This window comes from Equus asinus, chromosome 4 (genome assembly GCF_041296235.1).
Source record: "Equus asinus isolate D_3611 breed Donkey chromosome 4, EquAss-T2T_v2, whole genome shotgun sequence".
Lineage (NCBI taxonomy): Eukaryota > Metazoa > Chordata > Mammalia > Perissodactyla > Equidae > Equus > Equus asinus.
In genome coordinates this window covers 109,180,591-109,201,171 of record NC_091793.1, presented here as the reverse complement: position 1 = coordinate 109,201,171, position 20,581 = coordinate 109,180,591, and the positions used below count along the sequence as shown (strand labels likewise).

The 20,581-nt window shown below is 37.9% G+C and overlaps 1 protein-coding gene across 2 annotated transcripts in view; it reads left to right on the top strand.

The window, feature by feature from the left end:
* CFAP210 (cilia and flagella associated protein 210) overlaps positions 1-20,375 on the top strand; it is a 41,364-nt gene extending 20,989 nt beyond the window's left edge. The window contains exons 4-9 of one of the 2 annotated variants that reach the window (XM_070508070.1): positions 50-243; positions 10,050-10,206; positions 14,559-14,698; positions 16,740-16,932; positions 17,633-17,797; positions 19,146-20,375. In XM_070508070.1, coding sequence (XP_070364171.1) covers positions 50-243; positions 10,050-10,206; positions 14,559-14,698; positions 16,740-16,932; positions 17,633-17,797; positions 19,146-19,490 — 1,194 coding nt within the window. In that variant the 3' untranslated portion in view covers positions 19,491-20,375. The remainder of the gene's footprint in view (positions 1-49; positions 244-10,049; positions 10,207-14,558; positions 14,699-16,739; positions 16,933-17,632; positions 17,798-19,145) is intronic. The other variant, XM_014860679.3, reaches the window with a different exon arrangement.
* The last annotated feature ends 206 nt before the right edge of the window (positions 20,376-20,581 follow it).

Sequence of the window (20,581 nt, the reverse complement as noted above, 5' to 3'; positions counted from 1 at the left end):
CATAATTAGACCTTATTTTCTTAAAATACTGTCAAATTTTTTTTTGTAGTCGGGACTTCTTCTTAGTAGAGTTATGAAAGAACGTGATGCACAGATTGAATCCCAAAAGAATAAAATAAAATCAGATAAAAAATGGGAGGAACAATTGAAACTCAACATTGAAAAAGCTTTTAAAGAAGAACAAGAAAAAGCAGAAAAACAACGTAGAGATAGAGTGGCTCTTGCCAATGATCATTTAAAACAGTATGTATACATAAATTTCCTTTTTTGTACCTTCCGCTTTTTCTCATAATAGCTATAACTTTTTTCATGATTATGAATGTAATACATGCTAAAATACCTAGTAAGTAGAAAAAATACAGAGAAAGAGGTAAAAAATTACTGTTACTCCCTTACCCAGGGATAATATATTGGTTACTGTTGTCACAATAATTCTGCATAGCGAACAACCGCACACTCTAATGGCATCTGACAATAACCGTTTTTTGCTCGTGCACCTGTGGATTGCTTGGACTTGCTGGGCAGCCTTTCTGCAAACCGCAGGAGTGGCTGGGTTTGCTTGATGCTACGGGGAGGCCTCTGATTTGCTCCATGTGTATTGTTCATTCTGAGGTCCTGGATGAAGGGACAGCAGCCGTCTGGGGGAAACTTTTCTCGTGATATTGACAGAGATGCAAGAGAATGAGCCCAGGCTTACAAGAACATAGCTGAACCCAAAGTCAAGGTCAAGAAAATACACTTGACTTACTGCAAGTCTAAAGCAAGTCCTATGGCCAAGCCCAACAACAGTGAAACAGAGAAATAGACTCCCATGGAAGTGCGGAGAGAGAGTGTGAATCTTTTTGGGTAATGATCTAGTCCGCCACAATGGTCTGTGAGTGTTTTGGTACATAGCCACGCAGACTTCTTTTGGTGGGGGAGGTAGAAGGAGTCAGATTCATTGAGGTATAATTTACATTTAGTAAAATTCACCTTTTAAAAAGCATATAGCTGTATAACCACCCCAAAATCAAGACTAGAACACTTCTGTCACCCCTAAAATTCTCTCACGCCCCTTTGCACTAAGTTCTATCCCCGACCCTCAGCTCCTGGCAATCATTGATCCACTGAGGCAGCCTTTTTTTCCTGAGCATATATACTCACATTTTATAAAACGAAGTGACATCAACAGTATCATTTTGTTAAATGTTTTTTTCACTTACCAGTGTATCATGACCTCTGGCCATGTCAGTAAATAGAAATCAAACCTGATCTTTTTTTTTTTTTTTAATTTTTTTTTTAAAGATTTTATTTTTCCTTTTTCTCCCCAAAGCCCCCTGGTACACAGTTGCATATTCTTCGTTGTGGGTCCTTCTAGTTGTGGCATGTGGGACGCCGCCTCAGCGTGGCCTGATGAACAGTGCCGTGTCGGCGCCCAGGATTCGAACCAACGAAACACTGGGCCGCCTGCAGCGGAGCGCACAAACTTAACCACTCGGCCACAGGGCCAGCCCAAACCTGATCTTTTTTTAAAAGTTGCTACTATATATATTGGGGGGATTATATCTGTGTATAATTCTACTTACTTTTTGAAATAGCTGATATGTGCAAATAGGAAAAGGCACAGAGAGGATTCAGTGAAACGTCTCCTCCTTGTCCACCAGCCACCTTGTTTCTCCAATGTGAGACTCACAGTTTCTTCACACTAGTTTAAATGTGCATAAATTGTATAAATGCCTCAAAAAAGTTAAAATAATACTCTATTAGTGGACATTTTTGCCATCTTTAAAGAAAAAATTATTTTTCACTAAATATTATATCATTAGTACATGATCATTATAGAATTACAAAAGCAATTAAACAAAATGAAAAATAAATTAAAAATCACCAGAATCAGGGCTGGCCCCGTGGCCGAGTGGTTAAGTTCGCACGCTCCGCTGCAGGCGGCCCAGTGTTTCCTTGATTTGAATCCTGGGCGCGGACACGGCACTGCTCATCAAACCACGCTGAGGCAGCGTCCCACATGCCACAACTAGAAGGACCCACAACGAAGAATATACAACTATGTACCAGGGGGCTTTGGGGAGAAAAAGGAAAAAAATAAAAATCTTTATAAAAAAAAAAAATCACCAGAATCTCTGTGATCCAGAGAAGACACTGTTAACATTTGGCTGTAGATTCATCTACTCTTCAAAATTATTATTTTTTAATTTTGCAAATAATAAGTGAATATATGCTTATTGTTTAAAATTTAGGCAGTACAGCAAAATTTGGAGTAGAATTTAAAGGCTCTTCTTCATATCCACCATATTCAATGTCTAAGTCCCATTTTCCTCTTCACAAGTAGCCATTATTAAAACTTTTGTAACTATCCCATCAGAATGTTTTTTACAGTTACTAATATTTATATACAGGACATATTTAAGTGTGTATATATTTTTTACCATAGATTTTATACAATGTTTTTTTTGTGACTTCATTTTTTTTGTTTTGTTTTGTTTTTTTGAGGAAGATTAGCCCTGAGCTAACATCTGTCACCAATCCTCCTCTTTTTGCTGAGGAAGACTGGCACTGAGCCCATCTGCCCATCTTCCTCTACTTTATATATGGGATGCTTGCCATAGTATGGCTTGATAAACGGTGCATAGGTCTACACCCAGGGTCCAAGCTGGTGAACCACAGGCCGCCAAAGGGGAATGTGTGAACTTAACCGCTGTGCCACCAGGCCGGCCCGTCACATCTTTTAAAATAATCGTTGTATACTGAGAATTTGTCATTACTTATTTAACTATATTATTATTGAGGGAAATTTGGATATTTTTCCTCCCTCCCATTTTTAACAATGCTATGGTGAACATCCTTGAGCATATATCTTTTGTAACTTTTGTGCAAAGATATATTTATATGTGATAGATTTCTTGCAATGGACTTGAATTTTACATTTAGAGAGATACTGCCAAGTTGCTCTTAAGAAGGCTTTAATTATGCATTTCTCAATGATGTCTGATACCTTTTTCTTTATATTGTAACCAATCCTAGATAGTACTTTTTTTGGTAATTTAATGGACAAAAAAATCGTATCTTTTAATTTACATTTCTTTTAATTTCTAGTGAGGCAGAGCGTTCTTTCTTGTGTAAATATTCATTTGTTTTGATTTTTGTTATGAATTGGTTACTCCACTGCTCTTGCATAGGTTGTTTCATATTTATATATATATATGTTTGCTGTTGATTAATTCGTTAAAAACTCATTAATAAGCAGTTTTAATATATGTTGAATATTATAATTATTTAGATATTGCAGATTTTTGTCATCTTTTCTGAATGGTTTTCAGTATTTAGAAGACATTCATTTTTATGTACTCAAATCTGTCTCTTTTCATTATTATGGTTTTGGTTTTTGTATATATGTTTATTTCTCAAAATCACAAATGTCTAAGTGACATAGACATCAATTCTCAGGATACATATGTTGCCAAATCATGTGTTCTTCAGTTCTTTTAACCCTTAGTAAAAAGAGAAGGGAAACTTTTGAATTTCTTGTGGTTTTTTTCTTTGGCAGTGTAGAGATCCAAGGGTTTGTGCAAGTGAGGGACAGAGCTGTTGGCAGAGGGAGGCAAATATTTGACCAGTGAGTCACTTTTGAGAAGTCTCTCTTCTTATATTGGCTGTTGCAGCTCAGAGATAATTACAGGTAGCCTGATCTTCAGCAAGCTACCTGGCAAGTGCTAACACCTTCCATGCTCTCCGCCCACCTATAGCCTTTGCATGTAGGCTGTGTTTGGGCCACAGGATTCCCTTTCCATGTGGGCTTTGGCAGCAGTTCAGAGGTTCAGGCAGGTTTAGGATTTGTTTTAGTTGTTTCTTTGACTTCTCTTCAGTCCAGTGTAGGAGATGTTCATCAGGCTCTGAGGTCAGCATGAATTCCTTTACTTACTCTTCAGAGTGGGCTCCGTCTTTGTGGATGGTGGCCAAGTATTACTTATCCTCACTGCACTCTCACCTGCCCTGTTTTTCCCCGGAATCTATTGAAAATTCAGGTATGTGGGTAAGACCTTGCTTTGGTTTCCAGTAGTACTATACAATTTCCCCTGTTCCATTGGTTGCATCTAGGGAATTAGGATGGGGCGGTGTTTGACATGTGAGCTTGGGTTGCCAATTTGGTTCTAGAAGTCCTACGTCTTAAATTAACTAAGAAACATTCAATTCTGTAATTGAAGACAACGAAGGAAAATGTAAATCTGTTATTGTAAATTATTTTAAGTATATGAATTTACAAAATTATCACCAGTTTGTGTTCTGTTGAACGTTGATTCATGTGTCAGTTTTGTACAACTTAGAATGCATGTTAGTTTAAAATGCTGTTAGGAATGGTGACGAGCGCATAAAAAGCTTCCTAAGCCAACAATAGAGCTAGAATAGTGCCACTAACATTGACCTGAGTGGAAATAGAGGACCATGTAGTAGAAAAGAAAAAAGGAGAGGGTTTTTCCCCCCATTTCTTGAATAATAAGAGTTTATTAGGGACAAAATTTTAAGATAAGCTATTTATTCATTCAATCATCCACTCATTGTTACTAACGTTTATTGAACAATCTCCATTTGCCAGCCACTGTTCTGCTCATTGAGAATACAAAGATGAATACAATACAGTCTTTTTCCTTAAGAACATCACAGTCTGGGGAGGAGGCTATAGATGTGGAACGAATAATTAGAATATGATGGTAAATATTTTGGCAAATATCCGTACAGGGTGTGTGGAAGCATATAAAATGGGCATCTGATCCAGTCTTGAGAAAGCTTTTCAGAAGAGATCAGCTCTCACACTTAATTCTGAAGAATGTGTAGAAATAAGACATGCAAAGAGTGGGAGTGTAGAGATATTTTAAGCAGAGGAAATAACATGGGTGAAGACTCAGAGGTTAGATAAAGTCTGGTGGATTTGGGTAACTACAAGTAGTCAAGATGGCTGTAGTATAGAGGACTAAGAGGGCAATGTTAAAGATGAGACTGGAGATACAGGCAAGGGCCAGATCATGGTGTGCCATGTAGGCCATGTGTCTTAAGGTCCGCCAAAATTGGAAATGATTCTCCTCTTTGAGAAAAGACCATATTTTAATTTTTTTAATCACAAAGAATTGGAAATTGCAGGACCAAGAGGCAAGACTATTGCATGCCCTATTAATTGTATTACCAAGTGCTACCCAAGTATCACCTGATGGTGGTTTGAAATATGTCCACACATTCTTTGATACTCCTCCCTTCAGAGGGTGGAGCCTAATTCCTTCCCCCTGTTGGGTGTGGGCTATATGTAGTAACTCATTTCCAGTGGATAGAATGAGAGAAGTGATGGTCTGTGACATCCTGAGATTAGCATATAAAAGGCATTGTGGCTTCCTCCTTGCTACCTCTCTTGGATTGCTCATTCATGGCGAAGCTAACTGCCGTTTTGTAAGGACACTCAAGCAGCTCTATGGAGAGGTCCATGTGGCAGTGAGTTGAGGCCTCCTCCCAACAGATATGTGAAAATGGGTTCTCCAGCCTCAGTCAAGCCTTCAGATGCCTATAGTTCCAACTAATCTTGTCATCTAATCTTGACTGCAGCTTCTTGAGAACCACCCAGCTAAGCCACTGCTGGATTCCTGAATCTCAGAAATGGTGTGAGGTGATAAATGTTTATTGTTTTAAGCCACTAAATTCTGGGGTGATTAATTACTTAGCAGTAAATAACTAAAACACACTGTACAGCTGCTGGCCCCGTGCCTGACAGTGAGATTTTTCACACACTTTTACAAAAATCTCTAGGCTGCAGACTTGGGCAGCCTATTCCATTCTTGGGCTTTGAGCTTTATAAGAGTCTGCCTATAATTCTCATCCCAGTGGGCTCGGTGAGGATGGGGCAAATAAGGGACTGACCCTAGTGACACAAGAATTCCCAAATAGAGCGATTTTGACCAAGAACCTTAAACATAATTATTGAAAGGAAACTTAGCAGTATCTATAGACAGTGTATAATTCTGTTTCCTTCTATTGGTAGGTAAGTCCTTCTCTAGGAAGGGGCCTATAGACCTTGCTTAAGAACAGCTTACTTAGTTACTAGTAATCTCATCAGCTTCCAAAAAAAGGGAAAAATCATCATAGGATAGTGTGTATCACTTTCCCTGGATAAGATCATCTAGGAAAAATTATGAAGAGAGAAGGTTTAAGTAATCTCATTCATGCTGATTGATTTAAAAGCCATCCCAAATCTGATAACCTCCAAATTTGTAACTAGTCCAGACCTCTCCCTTGAGTCCCAGCTTCACATATCTAACTGCCTCCAAGACATCTCCACTTGGATGGCCCATAGATATCTCAAATTTAAAATGTCTAGCACTGAATTATTGAGTCTCCACCTCCACAGTGGTCTTTCTAGTGGCATCCTTATTCTCTCAGTTGTTCAAAACAGACACCTGGGAATCCACCCTGATTCCTCATTTTCCTTTATTTCCTACATCAAATCTATTAGTAATTCATGTTCATTTTTTCTCCAAAACGAACCTTGAATTTACTGCTGTCGTCTTAGTCCAGGCCACCCTCACACCCCATGGACTATAGCATCAACCTCTTAACTGGCCTCTTATTCTCTCATCCTAATCCCTTCTCCTTTCATCATACAGAGAGATTTTATTAAAATGAAAATTGATATATTTTCCTACCTAAAACATTTCAATGGCTTTCCATGCATTTAAAATACAATGGGAACTTGACCATCTCCTGCAAGGCCTTGTGTGATCTGGCCTCATCTACTTATCAACCTTCTTTCCGACCACTCCTTCCCATTAGTTATTGTACCTCTGTCACACTGATCTTCCACTCCTTAAGCACCTGTCAAATCCTTGCTTGCCTCAGGGCCTTCTCACATGCTTTTTCTTCTGTCTGGAATTTTACCCTCCCATCTTCATCTGTGGGCTTCTCACCAGCTCAGAGATCTTCCTTGTCTTAGGGAACAGCTCTATCCAAAGTTATGTGAAGTAAATAACTCAATTGTTATTCTTTTTCTTGGTCTCTTATTTTATTTATAACACTTACCTGGATTTGTAATTACATTATTTGCCTATTTTCTTGTTTTTGTTTGTTTTTGCCTATCTTTTCCACTGAAATGTAAGCTTTTGGAGCGTAGGAACCATGTTTGTCTGTTTCACTATTATAGTAGAAATCAATAAATAGTTGTTAAGTAAATGAATGAGAAGTCTAAAGATTACAGAAGAATTAAGTATGATTCTTAAGTCTCTAGTGTAAGGCAACTGAAAAGAAGGTGGTACTTTCCACCAAAATAAGGACAAGAGACCAAAGGGATCCATTTAGAAGAGGAGGATGATAAATTTGGTTTTAGACATAATGAGTGTAAGATGCTTATGTAATATAATCGTCAGGTGGTGATGCCTAGTGGGTTGTCTCTACAAGAATCAAGTGTGCCTGTTGTAATAAAGAGTCAGACTTCATTTTTGATGTTTGACTGCTGACTTCATTTTAGGCCTCTCCTTCCCTTTCCCTTTGGCCAAGCATTTGCACAGGTTGATAAGAAGTCCCCTGGGCTTGCCTTGCCTCCACCGCTGGTGCCAGCAGGAAACTTAAATCTCCTATGCACAGGAACTTTTCCCCAGTGCCACCCCTTAGTCACATTAACAGCCCAAACCCGTTCCTTCTTCTTTGCCCAAGTGAGTCCAGACCACTTGTGCCTACACAGCTCTTCTGGGAGTCCCTTGTGTGAGTAATACTTTCTCTCAAATTCTCTTGGTGTGTGGAGTGTCGCCTAAATCAACTTTTGGGTAAGGGTCCCTCCTGCTTTTATAGGAGGACTATACAGCTATATAAGCTCAAGTCAGATCTGGGCTAGATAAATACAGATTTGGGAACTTCAGAATATGAATCAGGGATAGTAAAGAGGTTTCATGACAAATTCTCCTCTGATGGCTTGGCAAAGGCTGCCCAGGTTCATTGCGTTGAAAAGGAACAAGACATGGCAGGAAAGAGTTTTGTGTTGATTATTTTAATTTATTTTTTAATTTTTTTTTTGTGAGGAATATTCACCCTGAGCTAACATCTGTTGCCAGTCTTCCTCTTCTTTTTTTTTGCTTGAGGAAGATTAGCCCTGAGCTAACATCTGAGCCAGTCTTCCTCTATTTTGTATGTGGGACACCGCCACAGCATGGCTTGATGAGCAGTGTGTCGGTCCACACCTGGGATCTGAACCCGTGAACCCAGACCACCAAAGCAGAGTGTGGACTTAACCACTACACCACAGGGCCGGTCCCATGCATTGATTATTGATGTCCATTGTGGACGTGGGTGTTGGAAGTAAAGATATGAATCTTATGTATTTCTTCTTGGAACTAGAGGATTTCAGATTTCCTTCAATATGTTAACTTTGTATTAAGCCAAATTAGTGGCAGAGAGTTGAGTAGTCTACCCAAACTAAGGTAAAAGTATTGCTTGACAGGTAATTAAATTTTATTTAATAGTTATAAATCACTGACGATATTACTTCTTCACTGAGACTAGAGACGTTTTTGTTCTTATTCACTCTCAGAATAGGGAAGGTTTTTTTGCTAAAGCAATAAATTATCCAATACATGGATAGGTATATTGTTGGTGACGTCCAGATTCACTAAGGAATGTTAAAATTGCAAATTTTTTATATCTTGTTGTTTTCCCTTAAAGTAGGAATTTTAAAACTTCAGAAACTTCCTTTCTCAAAATTGGATGCATTTCTTTTTATAATGTCCTTTAAATCTTGATTATTGACTTATGAATTTGCTTCTAAGAGATTGGTGAAGTATTAAATAGTTCTGACAAACTAAACAACCAACCAAATAAATAAAAATGTGGAAACCTCGTATTTTTAGGGCAGTCATATACCTGGTTTAGCTGTGGCTGACAGTGACTTTTTTCTTAACTCTTCCTAAAGAGAGTGACTGTGACTCGAAAGCTGCTTACTCTGGACGAATGAATCAGCTAGGAACCTCCTGCCCTGAACTGGCTTAGTAACACCGAAATGACCTTACGGGCTCGCTTCACTCTATAGTCCTCCACAGCACAGGGGAGGGAACTTCCCCCTCCCTGAAGCTGAGTGAGGAGACTCCAAGAAAAAAATTGTTTTTGATTGAGTGCATGTGAAAGACAGGTTTATTCCTTAGTCTTTTTGTCTTTTTAAGTGAGTTGTTGGTCTACCGTGTGCCTGCCTGTTCAGGAAGGAAAAAAATTAGAGACAGCAGATAGAGAGTGGCAGTGAAGCAGCCCGCACCCTTGTTAATTGGCTGTAAGCAGACATCTTGGGCTTGAGCTGTCTTGCCGGTATGAAGAGGGTTGACTGCCTGCTGAGGGCACTCAGAGTCTGCAGTAGACTACTGATAGTGGAAGCTCCTGGTGGGGATGCTGTTGGGGTTGGCCACAGGGTAGGGCTCGGGGTGGGGTGGTATGATTGAAGAGGTAAAGCTGGAGCTAAATCTCCCAGATCAGAACTCTGCTCAGGGATCTCAGGAACTCGCACGTGAGCCCTGTGGGAGAACCAGCATGTGGTGGCTTACTGCTCAGAAGGCATGAATAGCTAATCAATGTTGGCTGGAGGAAGAATGACAACCACTGTGGCCAGGAAACCTTTGTTCCTCTCCTTCCAGCAGACCTCATCTCCTGAGGGCTAGACCCATTCTGAGGTAGGATCTCGTCTAGTGCTGAGAAGCACCAGGGATGAGGGACTTCCCTGTGAAATGATGTCACCATTCCACCACACTGTCACTCAGTTAACTGGTTCTTTTCTAAAGGAAAGGAACATTTGAATCTAATGTGGGACTTAATTTTGGTGAGGAGTGAAACAGATTTCAAAGAGAGGAAAATATTGACAATTCTGGGCTAACCCAGATTGGATTTGGTTTTAATCACTGCTCTTTATGTATCTCTTCTTGTCCCCAAAGAAATCCACACGTTCTCCCTTACACCTTCAAATCATCCCAGGTTAGAATCTAATTCATTTCTTTAAAATAGAATCTATTTTTCTGCTTTGCTCTCAATTATAATTATTTCTGCTTTAGAATAAAGGAACATGAAGAGGAAGAAGAAAGAAGGAGAAGACATGAGGAAAAGGATGCTGAGGAAATAAAGCGACAGAATTTATTGTATGAAATAGAAATGAGAAAAAAACTAGAAAAGAAAAAAGAAGAGAGAAATGAGAGCAGGAGACTGTTTTTTGTAAGTTGAAAATACATCTTTTCAAAAACTGTACTAAGTCCAATGCCTAACTTTTGATATATTTTTTATAAATAACAGTGGAGTAGAATACTAGTTGCTATTAAGTTGAGTTTCTAAGTATACTTTTGAGGGAGCTATATTTGCTATGGTTTTATGTGGATGTGCTTTCACGCATGAACAAGAAAGAGAAGAGAATGAGAATTTTGTCCTGATGAATTTATTTTCTTATCCTTGAAATGAGAGTTGTTGTGAAGGATGAATGGGGTGATATATATTCAGTGTCTGCTACAGTGTTGATATGCACTCAGTAAATGGTAGTAGTTATTTTATGGCTGTTGCAATTTATTTTATTTTGTAATTTTTTACATTCTTTTCTTCAAAGTTAGTTTTTTCCTTAAGTAATAAATGCACAGAGTTAAAACATCAAACAACACCGAAAGGTTTAAAAGAGGAGCAGCGGCTCCTTGCCTCCCCCTTCTGCTTTTCGGAGGCAACCAGTTCCAAGTTCTTTTAGCTGTTTCTTCAGGTATAAAGTTATATTCTAAGTAATCTATGTATTTTAAAAATGTATATTAAGTTCTAAAGATACGTATCTTGATTTGTTAATTTTAGACATTTTCTGTCTCTTCTGCCCTGGTAGTTGAGAATTTAGCTCTTTTTCAATACTTTCCCCTGCCCACCCTCCCCTCTCCTCCAAATAATGATGTCACAATTTTAGTTCAATCATTATTATGATTATATAAGTTTTGTTCTCTAAAGAGCCAAATAATATACTATGATCCTATTTCTTTGCTTGCATACATGTTTTTCTGTGATTAAAATAATTCTTTGTTTTCGTTTGCTCTGATGACCATATCCCTCAGTTTTTCTGTGTGTTCCATAAGTTCTGTCAAGCGTATATTGATAGTAATAGTAAATGATCTGTGTTATTGGTTTCCTTGGAGTCCTCCATCCCTCTCTTCCTTCTGGATGGCTTGCTCTCTAGGCCTGCTGCTCCACTGTCCTCCTAGGACTTCCCCGTGCCACTTTGCTGGGTCACAGTTCCTATTTCCTGAATCTCATGCGTTCCTCTTTCTTGGTTTACTCCTTCATCTCGCTGAAATACATCTTCGAGTAGCTTCCTAAGAGAGGATACACAAAAGGTAAAATTTTTGAGTTCTTGTCTGAAAAGGTTATCGTCTAAAGCCATCCTTGCTTTATAGTTTGAGTAGATATAGAATTCTGGGTTGAGAATTCAGAATTTTGTATTCATAGTTTCATAATCATCTAGCTTCCAAGACGGTTGCTGTGGAAGTATGATGCCATTTATTGTCTCTCTCTGCAGCTCCACAGTCGCATGGTGACCTACCCTGGTAGAGGTGTTTCTCGTTCATTTTGCTGAGCACTCAGTGATACTTTCAGTCTGGAAATGCGTATTCCTTTCATCCTGGAAACTTCTCTTGTTTTATTTCTTGTATAATTTTGTCCCTTTCCATTTTCTCTCTTCTGTTCTAGAACTCCTCTGGTAGATATTGGACTTTCTGAATTGATGCTCTAATTTAAAAAAACCTTTTCTCATTTTATTAGTTAGGAGAAGGCTCAAAAGCATATAACAGGAAGCGGAAAATACTAGTACCTTAAACAAATTAAAATTTTGTGTGATGTGCAGAAGTAGTCCTTCCAAGGCTGATGTGGTAACCTCCGGAATCAACACGGACTGAGACAGCTTCCCTTTTCTTTGCTTTGCTTTTCTTGGAACATAAACGGCTTCTGTCCTCGAGGTTGCCTCATGGCCCGGAATGGCTGCTGGAACTCCCACCCTCATGTCCACATTCCAGGCAGCAAGAAGAGAGAAAGAATGAAGGACAAAACTAGTGCTGTGTCTGTTCTATTTTTAAAGAACTTTTCCAGAAGGCCCACTTAACAATTTCCATTAAATCTTATTGGTTATAATTTAGTCACACCTAGCTGAAAAGAAAGCTTGAAAATATAGTCTTTTAGGTCAGCATATTGCCATTCTGAACAAAATCTGGGTCCTGCTATTAATGCTGAAGAGAAGAAAGAATCTGAGGGAGGTAATTAATTGTTCCTGCCATTTTTGGGTTTGTTTGATTTTGAGAGTTAGCCTCAACTTTGTCTTCTAAGCCTTCTATTGAATTTTTGTTTTTTTTCTGAGGAAGATTCACCCTGAGCTAACATCCATACAGTCTTCCTCTGTTTTTAGTATGTGGGCTGTCAGCTCAGCATGGCCGCTAACAGAGTGGTATAGGTCTGCACCTGGGAACTGAACCCAGGCCACTGACACCGAGCACGCTGAACTTACCCACTGGGCCACTGGGGCTGGCCCTGAATTTTTAATTTTAGCCATCAAACTTTTAATTTCTAAGAGTTTTACTTGTGATCTTCTTGTTCCTTTTGAATAAAATCTTTGTCTTGGTTCATGGATGCAGCATTTTGCTCTCTGCAAGTCACTTTGAATGGGCCAGACCTTGTTTTGAATGCTAACTCCACCACTGACCAGCTATGTGACCTTGACCTGAGGCTTTCAAGTTTTAAAAATGAGAATTAACTTTGTGTTAGTTAACTCTATACTTTTCCTATTATAAAAAAATCTGTATGAACATTACAATAAACTTAGGGACAAAAGAGCAAAATAAAACTTTTAAGAAATTATTCAGAACAATCACTTTTAACAGTTGGTATTTTCCTTAGCTTTTCAGGTTGATTAATGTATCTCCTAACCAGAATACAGGCTTTTAAAAGTAATAGCCTATCAAACAGAAGAGTACTGGGGCTGGCCCCGTGGCCGAGTGGTTAAGTTCGCGCGCTCCGCTGCAGGGGGCCCGGTGTTTCGTTGGTTCGAATCCTGGGCGCGGACATGGCACTGCTCATCAAACCACGCTGAGGCAGCATCCCACATGCCACAACTAGAAGGACCCACAACGAAGAATATACAACTATGTACCGGGGGACTTTGGGGAGAAAAAGGAAAAAATAAAATCTTTAAAAAAAAAAAAAACCCAGAAGAGTACTTAAGAATATTAGACACATAATAGACCCTGAGTTGTAAATATATTGGAAATTTAATATTGCATCTAATAATTTTTGCCTTGAATTGGTTTCTACTTATAGTAACAGAGTACACTAATATAGCTAAATATCCAGGCTATTGTGTTCAAAGGCACCTATTTTTATGATGGCTAACTCGGGTTGGGTCATGGAATGAATGCTGATATGAACAGATTTTTATTTTTTGTTTAAAAAAAATAATGACCTATTTTAAAAAGTTTTGTTAGAGTATACATCTGTGTGTTTTCTTGTGTATATGCAAAAAGAAAGTCTGGACAAGAAACTAGTTTCCCAGTGATTGGGTCTGGTGGGGGGAGTTAGGAATAGGCAGATAGATAGTGGATGTGGTAGGAAGGACACTTTACACTGTGTATCTTTTAAATATTTTCAGTTTGTGTACCATGTGACTATATTAACTATTCAAACACTAAATGAAAATTGTATATATTTAATGTATTTTTTTCTGACTATAGAATTATTATTTTAATTATTTTTAAAGAAAATGAGATATTTGAAAAGAAATACATTAAGACATATTTTCTTAAAGAAAAGCATTAGGTGTAAAAGTCACCTATCCCATGTCCCAGAGATAACTACTGTTAACATTTGATACATTTCTCCAGTTATATAAACATTGTAAACTTGTACTTACATATATTTGCAAAACTGAAATATGCAATGTAGTATTTTAGAGCCTGCTTCCCCCCCCCGTTACCAATTATGTTATTTGTATCTTCTCATGTCATTGAGAGTATAATATTTCTAACCGTTTTTCCATTATTGAATTATTTAGAGGTTGTTTACAAGTTTTTGCTCTTACAAATAGCTTTGAGATGAAGTACATGGTACTTAAAACTTAATGCACATCTCTGATTATCTCTTTGTGATAAATTTCCAAGAGAGAATTAACTGAGTCAGCAGCTGTACTATTTGACAGATTCTTCTTAGATATTTGTACGTTGAAGGATTTTTTTTTTTTTTAAATAAGCAGTGACCCTGCAAGATTCCTTTTTTTTGGGTTGGAAGGTTTTGCCCTGAGCTAACATCTGTTGCCAATCTTCCTCTCTCTCCTTTTTTCCCTCCTCAAAGCCCCAGTACATAGTTGTATATTCTGGTTGTAAGTCCTTCCATGTGAGCCACTGCCACAGCATGGCTACTGACAGACCAGTGGTGTGGCTCCACGCCCAGGAACCAGACCCCGGCCGCCCACGTGGAACCTGCTGAACTTGAACTGCTAGGCCATCGGGGCTGGCCGGAAAGATTTTTCTTTGTGATAGGATAATACACAGTTTTCTTCCACCAAGGAACATATGAATGATAAAAATATCATCAAAGCTGTAGAACGGCAGCAGCAAGAGGAGGAAGATGAAAAGATTAGAAAATTTATCAAAGCAAAAAAGCGTCTTGCACAAATGGGGAAAGAAAAAGAAGCTGAAACACACAGGTGAGCTTTTAAAATAATTTACCTAATAAAATACTATCTGAAATTTATGATAAATCAGAAGTTGTGATATGAGAGTAGTCTTTAGGAATAAAGGTCTCATTTTATATATGACTAGGGTGTTTGGTGACATTTCGGTTTGGGGCATGTGAGTTGGGGTTCTCTTGGAATACTGAGGACGTCTCTCTGGTAGATGGTTTTCAACACTGGAAATCTCTGCTCTGAAGAGGGATGTGAGCTGGAGATGGCTTTGTGAGCCGTTGATATATAAGCGGTAGTTGGAACTGTGGACGCAGGTAAGCTCACCTCTGGTGAGTAGGTAAGAGATGCAGGTGGCACAGTCCCTAGGGAAGTCCATATTTAAGGGTCAGATGCAGCAAGAAGGTAATGCAAAGACCAAAGAATAGTTTCCAGAGATGAGAAAAATGAGAGAAACAGCACAGAAGAATTTCAGTAAGAAGAGAGCAGTCATCAGTGTTAGATCAATAGAGGGATTAAATGAGCTTTTTCAAAATGAAGCGTCCGTCAGATTTGTAGGTCGTGGCGTACTTGAGTGAGCGGTTTTGGATGGAGTGAGGGAGCAGAGTAGGAGGCCAGTGCAGTACGTCGTGTTTCTGTCTGGACTGTGTTCCTCTCTGTTCTGGGCACAGTCCTCTGAGGGCTTTGCATCACACTTAGAATCTTCCTACAGCCCGTAAGTCTCTGCACCCGTCCAGATTCCCCGCCGACCCCCGCCTCGTCTCTCAGACCTCACTCCTCTTCTCTCCTTTCCCTCTTTGTCACTCACACTGGACTTCTGCTGTACCCTCTCTGGGGAATGCTTACATCCCTTAACTCTTTCATATCGTTACACAAATACTGCCTTCTCGTTGAGGCCTTCGCTGACTGCCCTGTTTAAAATGACCACCGCACCCTCCACAGCACTCAGCTCTTTAACTGCTTTCTTTTTCCTCCTTGCATGATATAGCATGATTTTCATTATTTATTTTGTTTACCGTCCCTCTACCTCAGCCATAATGAAAGCTCCATGAGGGCAGAGATTTTTACTGTGTCTGTTTACTGTTATGTCCCCAGCACCTGGAGTAGTGCCTGGCGTATAGTAGGCAATCAATAAAAGTGTTTAAAATACTGTTTTTGAAAGCCTAGATGAAGTATCACCTTTTCCAGGAAGCCGTCCTTTTTTTCTCATTTGCCCTTATCACTTTCTAGCTTTTGCGTGGCATTTATTACCCTTTGCCTTGTGTAGTTATTTGCATAAATGTCTTTTCTCCACTTTAGATTGTCATTTCCTTGGGGCATGCACTGTGTCCTTTTCATTGTTTCTCCCATGTTGCTTTGCTAATTCACTGAATAAATTAGTGAATTTGTCACAACTAAATTTAAAAGTACTTTTTTCTCAGTTTCCTAAATGAAAATGCCCCATTCCTTTAACAATAAATAGTTATTGTTGATGATGTTCCAAGCACAGTGCTTGGCCCTGAACTAGAGAGGACTTACCCTGTCTCTGACTCAGGAATCTCACAGTGTAAAGGGAGAGTTATTTATCTTCATATAAACAGATGAAGTCAATAAAGTGCTATGAATAAATTGCAGACAGTATAGTAAAAGAATGGATTTACTGAGGATCTTGATAAAATTACTAGATACTTTCAGGTTTTATTTAAAGAAAGGCCTTTGGTTTAGTTTATACCCTAAGCTTCCAATGTTAGAGTAAGTAAGGTAGTCTGATAAAGTATTTTAAAATATTTTTCATTTTGGAGAATTTTAGCACTTTATTTCCTACACACATACACACACACACACACAGAAGATCATAGTATATGCATTACTCCCTTTGGATTTTTAGAGTATGTTTCATTCTAAAAATAAAGTATAAAAAGTGTTAAAAAATAATTTCCACTTAAAACAGTAACTATATAGAAGGAGCAATGGGGCTCCTTTTAGACTTGTAAAAGATTATAAAATATCTGACGATTTAAATTACATTGGCTCCATAACAAATCTATTCATAAAGATTTGATGAGTAGTGGTTATTTTGTTATAGGCTAATGGAGGAACGGAGAGAAAGAATAAATAACTTCCTGAGTGAACTAATGAAAGAGAAACTTGACAATGAAGATTTGATTATTGCTAGAGATATTGCAGAAGCTGAGGCTGAATGGGAAAAAAGAGAAAGGGAAAAATATGAAAAAAACAAAGCAGAATTAAAAGCAATTGCAGAATATAGAACTCTTGTGGTAAGCAATTCAATTATGAAAGTAAAAATAAAAAAACAAATTTAAGCCCTTTCCACTCTGCCTCTCTGACAAAAAACTAGCACAGATTTGAAAAACAATGTATGAATTATCTTCCTGTATTCTTGAAATCAAACTATGTTTACTTTCTAACAGAAGATGACATGACAATCAATTACAAATAAGGTATTTATAGATGCAAAGTGATAATCTCTTCTGTTTCAGAACCATCTGAAATGCAAAAATTGTTATTCATTGAATATACTTTTCATTTGAATGTTTTTAAGACGAACCAAGTAAAAATTACCCTATTGCATTTCTGTATTTCTTAATCCTTCAGAATTTATCTCCTACATGACTGTCATAACATTTAAATTAGATAATTTATAAACATTGCAGCAATTAATTTTTTACCTACAAATATTTCCCTATCTTGAGAAGCCCTTGCTTTTCTGTTCCTGTATTTTCTTTTTTAAACCAGTATCACTCTACTTAAGTTTTCATTGTGTGTTTCCTGATATTCGGGAAACAGAACAAAACCAAAGTAAGCTGACCACATGGGAATCAGCCCAGGTGCATACACTTTTATGCCCTTGCATTGCTCCTGGCTGACCTGCCTGGAGCCTTCTAACTCCATGTCTCATTGGAGAGCACTGGTTGCTAAAAATGGTTTTAATTTTTTCCTTTGCCTTTTAACATCTAGATGAAAGATAAAGAAGAAGAAAAAAGACAAAGCAAAATAGAGGCTAAAGAACATTTGCTGGCTATGATGAAAGCAGATCAGATTTTCTTCGAGCATGAAAAGGAGAAAAAACGCAAGGCTGATAAAGAACAGCGAGAAGTTCAAGACACCAATATTCAGCAAATGGTAATTATTCCTAAATATTTATGCTTAGTTTAGCAATAAATATTTAATATAGAGTTCATGCTGTTTTTCTGTTTCCCAAGCAGTTCCCTTCGTTGAATAAGATCAGATGGTCATTATGGTTATGACACAATAAAATATATTAAAAATGCAGAGTTAGTTTCTGTTTTTATCTTTATTGAAGTTCCCTTACTGTATTTGTCTTTTGCACAAATATTTATCCTTCTTTAGTGTCAATTGTGCTTTAATTTTTTTTTTTTTCTGAGGAAGATTTGCCCTGAGCTAACATCTGTGCCAGTCTTCCTCTGTTTTATATGTGGGATGACGCCACAGCATGGCTTGATGAATGTTGTATAGGTCCGTGCCTGGGATCCGAACCTGTGAACCCCAGGCCACTGAAGCAGAGTGCGTGAACTTAACCACTGGGCCGGCCCCTACTTTTTGTTTTAATAGAGAATTCCTTTCCCTGGGCTCAAGCTATGAAATCATCTTCACCACAATAGGAAGCCTCTAATGTCTCTGCTCACTTTTACTTTTTTAAAGCCTGGCTCCCTAGGGTTCCTCAGTGTATTTGCCTTGTTTGCCAGTTAACCAATACTGTGGGCAAGGTTTATGAAATGAAAAGTTGTCAACCAAAACTTCATAGAAATCTTTAAAAAGACATTAAAATTACCTCATATATACAGGTAAGAGAACAAGGCTTTTGTAAATATAAAGTTAAAAGAAAAAAATTTTATGAATTATTGGTAAATCGGCTTTTGGTAGATTACTTATTCCACCCAGCTCCTGATCAACCTACATAGATAAATGTCACTCGTTCCAACTTCAAATTCTTGGAGAACAGAGAATGTAATTGGTTTGCCTTAGCTCAGATAGTCATTGCCGATGCAATCTTTGTGGCTAGGTCACATGCGTTATTGGGCTGATGTAGAGCAGTGCGTTTGAGTGAGTTCCTTCAGAAGAATGAATGAGAGGCTGCAGTGATTGGTGTGTGTTCCACACCTGCTGAAGTATACATCTCATAAATGGTAGAAATGAGATTCTAAACTCGGCTATTTGATTTTTATCTAAACTTCATGCTTTCAATTATTTTGCTGTATTGTTTGTTTGAAGATGTATCATCACATAGGCTATTAAGGTAAGTCTCATTGAACCACATTTTGAGCACGATACTATTGTGAGAAGCATGGGAGAGTTTCTGAAATAAATTATAGTATATATTTGTTAAGTCAGAATTTGTCAAATATCAATGAGTTAGAAAATTATATCTACAACTTCAAATGCTACATATATTTAGAAAATTGATCCTGTTTACCAGTATGAAATTGTATTTTCTTTCTGTCCCAAATAGGCCAAAAATAAGTTTAACGCAAAGCAAGCAAAACAAGCTGAATTAGAGTATTGCAGACTTACTGAAGCTCTTGTGGCTGAAAAGGAGAAAGAATTTCAGGATTATGCCAGAGAAGTAATTGAACTTGAGTCTGAATCAACAAATAAATATCTGTCTCCTCTTGTAAAAGCTGCACAGGAAGGACCTGGAGGTGGCCGTGGACCAGTTTTTGTGGACAGAGGTGGAGTAAGACCCAGCTATCAGGCAAATGATACCACTGGAGTCCAGCTCCCTTTTTATAACTCTCAGGGATCAAAATATAATAATTTCCAAAAGTCTAAGAAAAGGCTAGGTTTTACATGGTAGAAAAAAGTTTATTTTTAAGATTGAGAAGACTAAGCTGTAGCTAATATTATGCTAAGTTGTAGCAAATATGAACTACAAATGTAGTCAATTATATGCTTATAATTTGATAATAAAGCTGCTCTTCATCTGAGTACAATTATGTCTGATCTAATTGATTTTTCACCACCCAAGGTTAATTAATTCATATTCCTTTTATTTTGATAAAATACATATACAACATAAAATGTATCATTTTAGCCATTTAAAAATATTCAGTGGCATTAAGTATATTCATAATATTGTGCAACCATTGCCATTATCTAGTTCCAGAACTTTCTCAATGCTCCAAATGGGAACCTTGCACCTATTAAGCAGTCACTCCCCGTTCCCCCTCTGCATAGCGCCTGGCAAACCACTAAGCTGCTTTGTCTCTATGGATTTGCCTGTTTTGGATATTTCATATGAATAGAATTATACTGTAGCCTTTTGTGCCTGGCCTGTTTCGTTGAGTGTAGTTTCAAGGTTCATCCATTTTGTACCATCATCAGTACTTCATTCCTTTTTACAGGCGACTAATATTCCATTGGAGGTATTTCTTTTCTCTTCAGCATAAATTTATGTACTTATTTGGTTTATCCTTCAATATTTAGTTTCAAATAACCCTACCAATATTATTACTAACATACTACTGAATACAGTTTATGACTTCTTTGTGGTTTATTTTGTAGTGTATCTCACTAGACGTGTGCAAATTACCATGTATTAAAGTCACTTGAAATAATTCTTCTACCTGTGGTTTTGCGACCAACTTGATACATAGGTTCAGTGGCTTTTTATGAATTGTATTCCCCTGCTCCTTTAATTAAAAAATTTTTTATTGTGGTAGAAAATGCACAACATAAATTTTACCATCTTAGCCATTTCTAAGTGTACAGTTAGTATATTCATATTGTTGTGCAGCCAATCTCCAGAATTTTGTCATCTTGTAAAACTCAAACTCTATGCCCATTAAACAACGCTCCACTTCCCCCTCCCTTCAACTCCTGGACCTCCCATTCTACCTTCTGTTTCTGTGAATTTGACCACTCTAGATACTGCATTGAGCAGAATCA